This window comes from Hakea prostrata, chromosome 9, assembly GCF_041222555.1.
Source record: "Hakea prostrata isolate BN-2017 chromosome 9, UWA_Hpros_2, whole genome shotgun sequence".
NCBI classification, from domain to species: domain Eukaryota; kingdom Viridiplantae; phylum Streptophyta; class Magnoliopsida; order Proteales; family Proteaceae; genus Hakea; species Hakea prostrata.
Window position 1 is genome coordinate 59,402,608 of NC_142608.1, and position 11,732 is coordinate 59,414,339.

At 34.4% G+C, this 11,732-nt stretch overlaps 1 protein-coding gene and 1 pseudogene across 1 annotated transcript; one reads left to right on the plus strand and one right to left on the minus strand.

Moving 5' to 3' along the window:
• The first annotated feature begins 4,815 nt into the window (after positions 1–4,815).
• On the plus strand, positions 4,816–5,598 carry LOC149005838 (secoisolariciresinol dehydrogenase pseudogene; annotated as a pseudogene).
• Positions 5,599–7,496: 1,898 nt separating this feature from the next.
• LOC149005839 (3-hydroxyisobutyryl-CoA hydrolase 1-like) lies at positions 7,497–11,038 on the minus strand. The gene is made up of 12 exons (XM_089167823.1): positions 10,979–11,038; positions 10,495–10,558; positions 10,276–10,355; positions 10,104–10,187; positions 9,776–9,860; positions 9,394–9,479; positions 9,149–9,270; positions 8,924–8,984; positions 8,649–8,747; positions 8,423–8,524; positions 8,285–8,326; positions 7,497–7,634 (listed from the first exon to the last, which is right to left on the minus strand). Exons 1-12 carry the CDS (start codon positions 11,036–11,038, stop codon positions 7,497–7,499), a joined length of 1,023 nt encoding a protein of 340 aa, XP_089023949.1.
• Positions 11,039–11,732: the final 694 nt, after the last annotated feature.

An 11,732-nucleotide genomic window follows, 5' to 3' on the forward strand; every position in this document is an offset into this window, starting at 1 on the left:
TTGTGAGGAAAATTCAATAACTTCCATGATTCATACTACTATTTCCAGACTCACTACTATCAAATCTATTAAATTTAAAAGGAAATATTTTTCAAAGAATTCAACATCATCTAATCACTGCACTAGTGTTTGCATAATGTTACCAGCCAGATTTCTTTCAAATGTCAGATGCATTCACGTACTCCATTTATTTGTATCATATGAATTTAAAAGTAAGTTCCATATCCTCAGTAAATTTAATATTAAAAAAATAATTAATCTAATCACTGCACTACTGTCTGCACAATGACTTTACATTGGTCTTGTTTTATTAGTTTAGAGTAAAATATTGGTTAGGTGAAAACAATTAACACTACTTTAGAGATTTGATAATTTTTTTTTTCGAAAGTACAATTTATTTTCATGTAGATTGATTAAAAACACCATAAATAATGACAATATGAGGTTATAAAGCATACTTTATTTGGGATTCATTGGAGACCAAAGGAGCGGATTCTTCTCTTCAGTCTCCTATGAAGAACAAATTCTTTATTTGGTATTAAGATCTTCTTCTCTAAATTCCTCCCTATTTACTGGCTTAATGGAACTGCCTCTCGAACAGAAAGTCGTCAAACAAGACTAGCGTGCGTGATGTTTTTATGAAAGTCTTTTTTTTTCACGATTTACTCCTAAAATTTATTTTTAATAATTTGAATAAAATCCTCTATTTGAGTAGTAAATTATTAAAAAAAAGTAATTGTAAGTCACTAAAAATATTTAAAACATGACGTTGTGTAAGTAACTAGTAAAAAATAATAACTAAACTATATATGCATAAAAAAGATTGGTTTAGAGTAATTTGGTTAGTTGGGAATATTAATATTAATTTAGAGATTTGGTAATTTTTTTCAAAAATAAAATTCATTTTAGTAAATTTTTTTCTAAAATAATAACTTTTTTATCCAAGCTAGCTTGCAAGCACCTCAACTACATCTGGGGACTTAATTTGAAGTGTCAAACTCTAATTAACATGCATGTGTGCACCTCAACTACATCAGGGGACTTAATTTGAAGCGTCAAACTAGGGGTGTCAATTTGTAGCCCGAACCGTTAAAACCGAACCGCACCGGTCCGTTATAGCTCGAATTGAACCTTAATGGGTCGTAATTGGGCTGAGGGTGGTGGAGCCCGCACCAACCCAAAACCGAACTGCAACCCGTTATAACCCGTTTTGTAATTTTACATTAAATAATATTTGAATTATTATATTACCATTAGGTAGTTGGCATAGACAATTAAAAAAAGTTAAGCATGAATTCAAAAATCAAATTGTCATTTTACTACTTAATATCTATTTCTTGATTTCTATAGAATGGGTGGGTTTTTTTAATGGAAATTGACCAATAGCAACTTTGTTTTTCATATAATTTTCGCTTTCGTTGTAGGATGCTCAATGTTTCTTCTTGTTCTTTTTCTTACACACCATAAACCGTTAATCAAACCGTTAACCCAAACCGTTAGTTAGCCCGAACCCAAACTGCACCAAACCGAAACCGTTATTTTGCTAATGGGCCGTGTTTGGGCTATGTGTTTTTCAGCCTGAAACCAACCCAAACCGCACCGTTGACACCCCTACGTCAAACTTTAATTAACATGCATGTGCGCACCTCAACTACATCGGGGGGGGATTTAATTTGAACTGTCAAACTCTAATTAACATGCACGTACGTACCTCAAGTACATCAGGGGACTTAATTTGAACTGTCAAACTCTAATTAATATGCATGTATGTACCTCAAGTACATCAAGGGACTCAATTTGAACTGTCCAACTCTAATTAATATGCACATACCACCTCATGTACATCAGGGGGACTTATTTGAATTGTCAAACTCTAATTAATATGCACGTACGTACCTCAAGTGCATCAGGGGGACTTAATGTGAACTGTCAAACTCTAATTAATATACACATACGTACCTCAAGTACATCAGGGACTTAATTTGAAGTGTCAAACTCTACTAATTAACATGCAGTCTGTGGTTAAAATTCCAAGGTGCACAAAGTGATTATTTCTAGATAATAAAATCTCTTTTCAAATTCAAAATATTTTGAATAAAGAATTGAATTCGAAGTTGGTTACAACTCCTTCAAGTAGCGTGGACTCCCAGCAAGATTTGATTGTAGATAATGATCCATTAGTTGAGCATCAAGTGGGATTATGTGGGGCCCAACAAAATTCAGATGGTTGGATGGCTCTTCTTTGGTCGTTCACTCCAGTATGGATGAACAGCAGTTTTTGGAAGTAGTTCTTCCTTCAAGCTCTCTTACTGATCAAGTGGAGGGTGGCTCTCTCCGTCGTAAGCCTGGTCGCCCAAGGAAAAATAAGAAGGTTGGAGCAAACTGATGTTAATATACCCTGGATAGCATTGCAAAATTTGATTGCAGATAATGATCCATTAGTTGAGCATCAAGTGGGATTATGTGGGGCCCAACAAAATTCAGATGGTTTGGAAGGCTCTTCTTTGGTCGTTCACTCTAGTATGGATGAGCAGCAGTTTTTGGAAGTAGTTCTTCCTTCAAGCTCTCTTACTGATCAAGTGGAGGGTGGCTCTCTCTGTCGTAAGCCTGGTCGCCCAAGGAAAAATAAGAAGGTTGGAGCAAATTGATGTTAATATACCCTGGATAGCATTGATAAGGAGAGAACTTGATTTAGAGGTTGTTGGTCGCTCTTGTTTCAAATTTTGATTCGTTATTTATGATTATGTGAGTTGGATCCAATGAGGTTGTGTGTATTTGGGGGCAACTGATGTTGTGGGTTTGAGAGATGGTACTTTGATAGTATGTTTGTAATTTTTCTTTTCGCTTTTTAATATAAATGACCCTTTTAGCGGGAAAAAATCTCTTACTCTCAATGGTTGTCATGTCAGTAGACGTATGTTAGGTATACTTTTTTCTAGTCATGATATGAAATAGGCTTTTTTTTTTTTCTTTTCTTTTTCTGAAAGAAAATAAACATAGAAGAGCAAAACCTAATTTGAAAACCCATCCCTTGCAAAGAACCTCTGAGTATCAACATGATACTAGGAGGTTCTCTCTCTCTCACTCTCTCTTTTTTATTACATATGCTATTTATCTTTCTAATCTATGTTTTCATGTCAAGAATGGCACTGGTTTTCCAACGAAATGAGATTGGATTTCCTTTGTTAAAAAAGTTTTATGTTGTCATGTGTGAAATTTTGTAGATTTCAAAGTTTTCTGTTATCTCTTTGCTTAGATTCAAGAAATGCATAAAAGCAAGGCCTCCAATTGCTGCTTTTCTACATATTCTGAATATTTAATCCAACGCTCTTGCATATAACCTTTAACACTATGACTATATATGCACATTCCTTACCATAATGTGTCCTTGGTCTTCTTTTTCAATTGAATTAACATAGGCACGTGATGTACGATGAATCGTTGGATATTAAAGGAAAAGTGGGTGAATTGAAGTAACATTGAACATGGAAAGGACTCCTAGAATTTATGATCTAAGATAATGTGTAGTCTACCTTGAAAAGGGTCATTCTGGTTTTTCCGTGTGGAGTTATTTAAATTTTTTATTGAGATGTATTCCTTGAGGCGAATCAATAAAAATTTTATTTTGAGCTTTGTCAAATTTTTATCTCTTCCTCGTGGATTTAAGGCTGTTAAAACGAACACCAATAAATAGTGAATCAAAATAGAAACAAAATAAAAACATATAGGGATTTAACGTGGTTCACGCACCAATTGCGATGTGTTACGTCCACCACAGGAAGAACAGAAGAAGATCTTACAACCAATCTCTAAGAATAACGTTATAAGGACACCCAAGACTCTAACCGAAAATTTTGAATCTTTCAATGCTCTCATCGGCGAACATATGATAAATATATAGACTTCAATCGGGTAAATGGGTTGATCCATTGGGTCTGGTCATATCATAACATGGGGGCACAACCCTCGCACCCCCTCCATAGACAAAGATCAGTAATGATCTCCAGACTTGGGCTAGGCCCAAGCCCTCTACTTCCATTGCAAATACCTAAAATTGGGTGTATTAAAAGTAACATTGTATATCAAAGGGACGCGTAGAATCTATGAATTTGAATTATGCAGAGTCTACCTTGAATAGGGGTTATTCTATTATTCACGGTACCGTAAATTTTTTATTTTTTTGAACCCGTGCTTTTCTTAATATTAGAAATATCGTCCACAACGATAGAACCCAGATTTCTCCACTAAAAAGTATAGATCTTATCACTCAACCAACCTAGCATTGGCCGTTATACTAGATTTTGTTTTAACTATACGAAAAGAAGTGATTAAACTACGCTCATACTTACCCTACTTTTGTCCGGATTGTTACATTTGCGATTTTCCGTGTTAACTCAAGTGGTCGATCAGTGATATTATTCTAAATAAGTTGAAACGTGTGGCAAAGCTTCTCTCTCCCTCTGTGTGTGTGTGGTTGTCGATGTGCTAGTGTTATAAATACTAGTCAGCTATGATATGAGGTGGGCTTAGAACAACGAAACCTAACTAGAAAAGCAATCCATTGCGAAGAACCTCTGCGTTATCAACATGATCTACGACAAGCTTCTTACTTCTATCGGGAGGTACTCTTCCTCTCTCTCTCTCTCTCTCGTCATATACGCTGTTTGTCTTTCTATTCTACGTTTTCAAATAAAGAATGGTAATAGTTTTCTAACAGGGCCGCCTCCACCAGCTGCTTTTATACATCTTCCGTTCATTAATATCTATAAGGGGTTACTAATTAATCAACAATTATATATCATACTTGACAGACTTGAAGGTAAGGTTGCAATGATCACTGGAGGTGCTGCAGGAATTGGCAAAGCCACTGCCAAATTGTTCAGCCAGCAAGGTTGCAAAGTTATCATTGCTGATATCCAAGATGAGCTGGGTTACTCCCTCTGCGACGAAATCGGCCCAAAGATGTCCTCTTTCGTGCATTGCGATGTCACCAAAGAAGAAGAAGTGAAGAATGCAGTAGATGAAGCTGTCAAAAGATTTGGAAAGTTTGACATAATGTTCAACAATGCAGGTACAGTCGATCCACTAAAGCCAAGGATAATGGAGAATGAAAAGTCCGATTTTGAAGGGGTCCTTGGTGTTAATGTCACTGGTGTCTTCTTAGGCACCAAACATGCAGCTCGAGTCATGTTACCTGCAAAACAAGGCACCATCATCAACAATGGAAGTGTGAGTTCAGTTGTGGGAGGTATAGCCAGTCATGCCTATGTTGCTTCAAAGCATGCAGTGGTGGGTTTGACAAAGAATGCAGCAGCAGAGCTAGGCAGGTATGGAATAAGAGTTAACTGTGTTTCAGCATTCGCCATCGCATCACCTTTCGTTAAAAATTTTATGGAGGAATATGATGATGATGAGACTGAGAAGACGGTAGAAGCAGTGGCTTCTCTCAAAGGAGTCACCTTGACTGCACAAGATATAGCTGAGGCCACACTTTATTTCGCAAGTGATGAATCAAAATGTGTGAGTGGCCATAATTTCATCATTGACAAAGGCTTCACTGTTACAACTACCAAGTTTGGTATGTTCTCTGGTGAGTAAGCCTTTTGGCGCGTGATGTGGTGTACTTGGGGTATATGGTATATCATTTGTCTTTAAATAAATATTAATGGTTAATAGAGGGTTGCATGGTAAAGTTCTGTTTGTTGTCTTTTGGTATATTTAGATCAGAAATAACCCAAATCATGTATGCAAAATCCGGTTTGTTTCTTTTATTTTTGTTTTTCATCTTTGAAACAACTGGTGCTTACACTAAATTGGTGCTTCCCCCGGAAAAAGATGAAGGCCCAATCCCTTGAAAATGTGGAGAAATTCCACCGTTCAATGGGGTCATTCTTGTCTTTTTGACATTAAAACACAACCTCCTTTTTGAAACCTTAAAAATTCAAAATTTTTTTTTTTTTTTTTTTTCATTCATTCCTTTTGTGCTATATATATATATATTTTGGTAAACATGATTTCAACACACAAAGTAATTAAATATAAAAATGAGGATAAATAAAAGTAAAAAATAAAAAATAAAAAAAAAAATAAAAAAAAAAAAAAAAAAAGAAAAAGAAAAAGGAGGAAGAAAGAAAGAAAAAAAGCAAAGACATAGGATAGTAAAAGAAAGGAAAATTGCTAAATTTTCCAATCTGAACCCTAATCATTACCAACAAAATGGTATAGATGTCTGCAAGTAATAAAAATTTGTAATCAGTTAGTATCCATACACATTTAGGGTAATTTGTACTTAAATGTTTTTTTGAGAAATGTCTACTGTTCAAGTTGGGTTATGCTATAGACGTGCCTCTGGCACAATGGTGGCAACCTCTTATATGATGATAGTAAGTTTTACGTTCGAACCTCTATCCCTCCACTTCTTCTCCCAACCAATCCCTTGGGCCTATGGGCCCCCAATACTTGTGACTAGTTTGATGATGAGTGAAAAAGACAATTAAGTTGAGTTGTGTTAGCAAGGCCCCAGACACAATCTCAACCCAACCCAATCTTGCCAAGGTTTAACCAAGCCCAACTAGACCTTGTTTGGCCTTCAATAATAAATAGCTGGAACTTTTCATGTAATATCATAATTGTATGATAAATGGTGCCAGGACCTCAACAGAATTTAGTGGCCCACGTCTTGCCCCAGATCTCAACTTGAACCATGATGTGCAGTACTAGATTATAAGGAAAGAAAGTTTGTCGTTCTCCATAAGTACGGGTTTTTGATTGACTAGCAAGCACTTGATCCTACAAGTGTTCCAGAACATTGACCTAAAAATGTATTATGTAGGTGGATGCTTCTAAAGTGCATTTCACTTTAACAAATTTGCAAACCACTTTATCGATAAATCCTTTCAGAATGCAGTCTGTAAGTACGCGTCCACTTTCATAATTGTCAAGTCACTTGCAATAGAACACTTGTCACTAAGATCAACATTCCAACATACACAAGATATTTACATGGATGGACTCCATAGATTCAAAGTGTATTAACCATAGAGAGACTAGTCTTCATATCTCCCATAGTCTGAGTAATTTTAACTTGAACCCCTCAAACCCATCATAGTCCAACAATGTATATTTACACAATAATACATTATGATGGGTGAGATCAAGTCAAGTACTATAAAGTGGTTCAAACCAGATGATCGTCCATAAAAACAATCAAAACAATCCAATGGACCAAATAACCACATAAATCATCATAAACAATAAATGCCACATATAATCAAAATAAACTTACAAGTGTCCAATGTGAATGTGCAAGTAATACAATGACATGTGATGGGCCACACAATTCCTACAGTGTGATCTCTAGATCCTCTTAGTATTTTAAACCCTTAATATTATTTTAACTTGATCACCTGGTAAGCCAACACAACATAAATATCCAACTGATATCATGTATCTACTAGTACATACTTTAAACTATAACAATTTGTCCGTACATAACATTAGAGCCTTGCTCTAGCTAAACTGGCTTTGTGAGATTTTGCATCAAGTTGTAGCTCTTTCCAATCATCATCATCCACTTTAGTGAAATATTGATTCACCATCTCATCACTAACCAACTCTAGTTTTGAATGCACCCACTGGATTCAAAAAAGAGAAATAAAAATAGATCAATAATTTCATATTTTAGCAGGAAAAAAAAAATCAATAATGTTATACATCACCTAAAGGGATTTTTAAGGGCAATTTTATCTTGGACAACGAATTGTGGGGACCTTTTGGAGTTTGTATCTTGTATTTGTTCAACGAGGTACATGTTAATTTAAGAGCCTATCGCATGGAATCCAATGCACTGGAGATGACATCATTCCATTTTGGGTCCCATATTAGATTCCATATGGTTGGCTCCTAGGGTATCATGCACTTCATTAACGGGATAGTATTTGACTCAATTTCTGGCCAAGCTCACAACTGAGGGCATTTGCTGGAATGGTTTTTTTTTTTTTTCTCCACTGGCCACTCAACCAACATGTATGTCCTGTCTGGTTCTCTGGTTTCTGTTATTCTTTTCCATGCATGACATTAGAGCCTTGCTCTAATTAACATCTTCGCGATCATTATCATCCACTTCAGTGAAATATTGATTTACCATTTTATCACTAACCAATTCTAATTTTGAAAGCTCCTATAGGATTCACAAAATAAGAATAAAAATAAATCATTAATCTTATAGAAGAACATTATTATCCATGTTGATTAAGAATTTTTTTTTTTTTTTAATAAATTGTACCTTTGGCTGTTTGTCCTTATCAAAAAATATTGCTCTACAACCCTACATTTAAAAAACAATGTTAGAAGATAAAAAATAAATAAAAAAAAAACTTAATATAAATTCAAAGAATAATAAATTATTCATCCATTTAGAGACCTCATAGAAATCATTGTTCACTGTTTTACGGAACACATGAGAATGCATTCTAAACTCTCGAGTTAGGCATTGATCTAGTTCTTGCCCTCGTCCTTCTCGTATCTGTATTAGCCAACATATTTTGGTATAGAAAAACAAAGCCAAAATAAATTAGAATTTTCTAGAGGTTTTATTCCAACAAAAATGATAAATAAATTCTTGTTCTATTAGCATAATAAATTAGTACCGATCTTAGGAATATTTTGAGACTAGTTGGAGATGCCATTTTCATAGACTTGATTGCCGCTAGAATCCAAGAATTTGCCGCATTACCAGCTTCACTTTCCTACAGAAACAAGGATATATTATAATATAACAATCTTTTCTATATAAATGACTAATTAAGACAACAAACCAAAAGTGAAAAGATTAAGAAAATAAACATTTCAGAGAAAGCAAGAAAGTAAATAATGAAGAAAATTGCCTTCTAATACCTAAATATCCTTGTATTTTTACTCTTACCAATGCTAATAGTATTTCTTCAACTGTTTTTCTTGAGAAACATTTGTTAATGATTTCCATGCTGCATAATCATTGCAAACCTCAATCATAATAGATCAAAATGTAAAGAATATGGATGTTTTTTTTTCACCAAAAAAAAAGAAAAAATAAATGCCATTGGAATGTATTGACAAGGTTTGAGCAAACATCAGAATGTGTATTTGCACGTGTAACTTTACTAGTTACCTTCTCAAAGCAGCATTAGATTTAATGGATGTTTCTTGTGTGAACTTATTGATGACTTTAGACACAACAGTTGGATCTCCAGAATCAACTTCATCTAGTACTTTTTCCAATGAAGGTAGATCCTGTCATAATAAAATCCATAATTTATGAGTTATTAGCAACTTAAAAGTGTTATTTACATAATTCATACATTTAAGCTTGTTAGATATGAAATATTAAGGTACTATGAGTGTAAATAAGATTACCTTTGACCTAACAAATTGAGTAGCAAGACCACATGCTACCATCTCTGCTCCATCTAACCTTGCGCCAGTAAGGCCCAAATATTCTCCTAAATGATACTAATATATAAGCATCTTAAGAATTATGTGATGAAACTGAATAAAACATGTAATAAATTGAATTACTTGACAACACGATAATGCTAGCTAGAAGAATTTACCAAGTACAAAAAGGATAATGCTAGAAGATATATGTAGCAACTTATCTTCAAGTTTAACTGTGAAAATCAATTTTTTTTCATATGGCAATGTCTTTAGTATTAAATGGTTCCCAATATGTATGATAGTATTTTTTTTAACCATTGTATGATTATTGTTTCCATAGAAAGGGATGTCAAATCATTACCGAAGTAGCCTGGCAGCTTAGACAAAAAGTATGATGCACCTACATCTGGAAAAAGCCCTAAAACTGCTTCTGGCATTGCAAATACCTGGACAAAGAAATATGCTGAAATATTAGTTTATATTAAAGAGAAAAAGTGAGAAAGTATCACAAGATTCACTCCAAATGGTAGAAAGAAAATCAGTCATAAATAAATAAATAAATGATGAGTGACAAGCTAAAATTGAAATAGAAAATTATTGGCATCACCTTGGCTATTGAATAATGATGATCAATTTTCATTCAAATCAATAACATTACTTCAAACCTCATTAAAAGTTCTCATTATTACCGCTTGCTCAGTCACAACTCGAAACCTTGCATTCATTGATAACCCAGCACCACCTCCCATAACCACTCCATCAATAAGACAGACCTTCGTGATAAAATTTTTAATTATCAAGTCCATATCAGGGCCAAGGAAAAAAAATAAAACAAATTTATTAATAAAGATAACATCTCACCAAAGTTTTACTAAGTGTGGCTAGAACATAGTCCAGGGTAAATTGTTTTTGAGAAAAAGTCGCACCGAAACTCCAGTGACCTGAACCGTATAGTCAAGTGTGATATAAGTTAGTCGATCATTTACTAATTTGCTCCCACAAATTAAACAATTAGAACACCCTTTTTTAAGATTACAAGCTCAGAATTGCAAATTATTTTGTAATATTAAATGTCGATACCAGAAGTGCATAAGTGAATAAAAGCTACACAATCACCACCGGCACAAAATCCTTTTCCATTTCCCTGCAAAATGTTAAATCTTTTGATTATAACTTCTTGGAATGGATTATTAATTCGATGGAGAGCTAAACTAGCCACTTCTACTGCTAGGATAAATTTGGGAACCTTCCCACAAAACAGTTTTGGCATTCTTGTGTTCTCCAAGAATAGAAGAACATGTGATAGGTGAATATCAATATGGTTCACTGTTTCGTTCGTCAAGAATGAAACAGTGAGAAAACTGGTTTGAAGAATATTATTTACAAAACATGGCTTTGATGTTTTGTCAGGGGAGTAGAAACTTGAAAAAAATAGTCTCGACCCTAAAAACCTCTCAAGGCCACCCCCACCAATCAATGTTATTGTTGATCAGTTCAATGGAGTGAAGCTACTGACTTTTGCGATAATTCACCTTGAATATCTTTACCAAGGAAAAAATATTACCTTCAATATCACGACTTTCACTCTGGAATCGTGTTCATATTCTTTTAACTTCTTCAGCATTTGAAGAATCTACCAGTAACAGAAGAAGAGAGAAAGGAAAAAGGTTAACTGGGATAGACATGTAAAAGCTGAGAATAGGTTTAAAGATGACTCTATTATTATGATTATGATAAAGAATATGATGATTCAATTTCCTCTGCATACCATATTATATGTAAGAGAATTCAATCTCATAGGCCTATTTAATATCACCTTTCTCACACATGATTTTTCTTCAAACAGAACCTGAGAGAGAAAGAGTGTTATCAGATTCTGGTGATGGATATAATAAAATCGATTGGTTTCATACATAGAAAGGCAACAAGGTCACAGAGAGAGAGAGAGAGAGAGAGAGAGAGAGAGAGAGAGAGATTAGGTTCTTCCTTGAAGGGATAGTACCTGATTAGCTTCTTCCTTGAAGGGATAGTTTGAAGCCATGAAAGAAAATATTGGTGGAAGTCTCCAGCAGAAGAAAAGAACTCAACTGATGAGTAAAAGAAGCTACAAAGACAACTATATATAAATAGACGTACTAGACACATTAGCAGCTATTTCTTAGAATCAAGTACTAGTTAAGTAAGAATGCCAGCCAGATTTCTTTCTAATGACGGATGCCGCCATCAACTACATTTATTGTATCATATTCAAAGCAAGTTTCACATTCCCTGTTAGAATTTGACATTAAAGAAATACTTAATTTAATCACTGCACTACT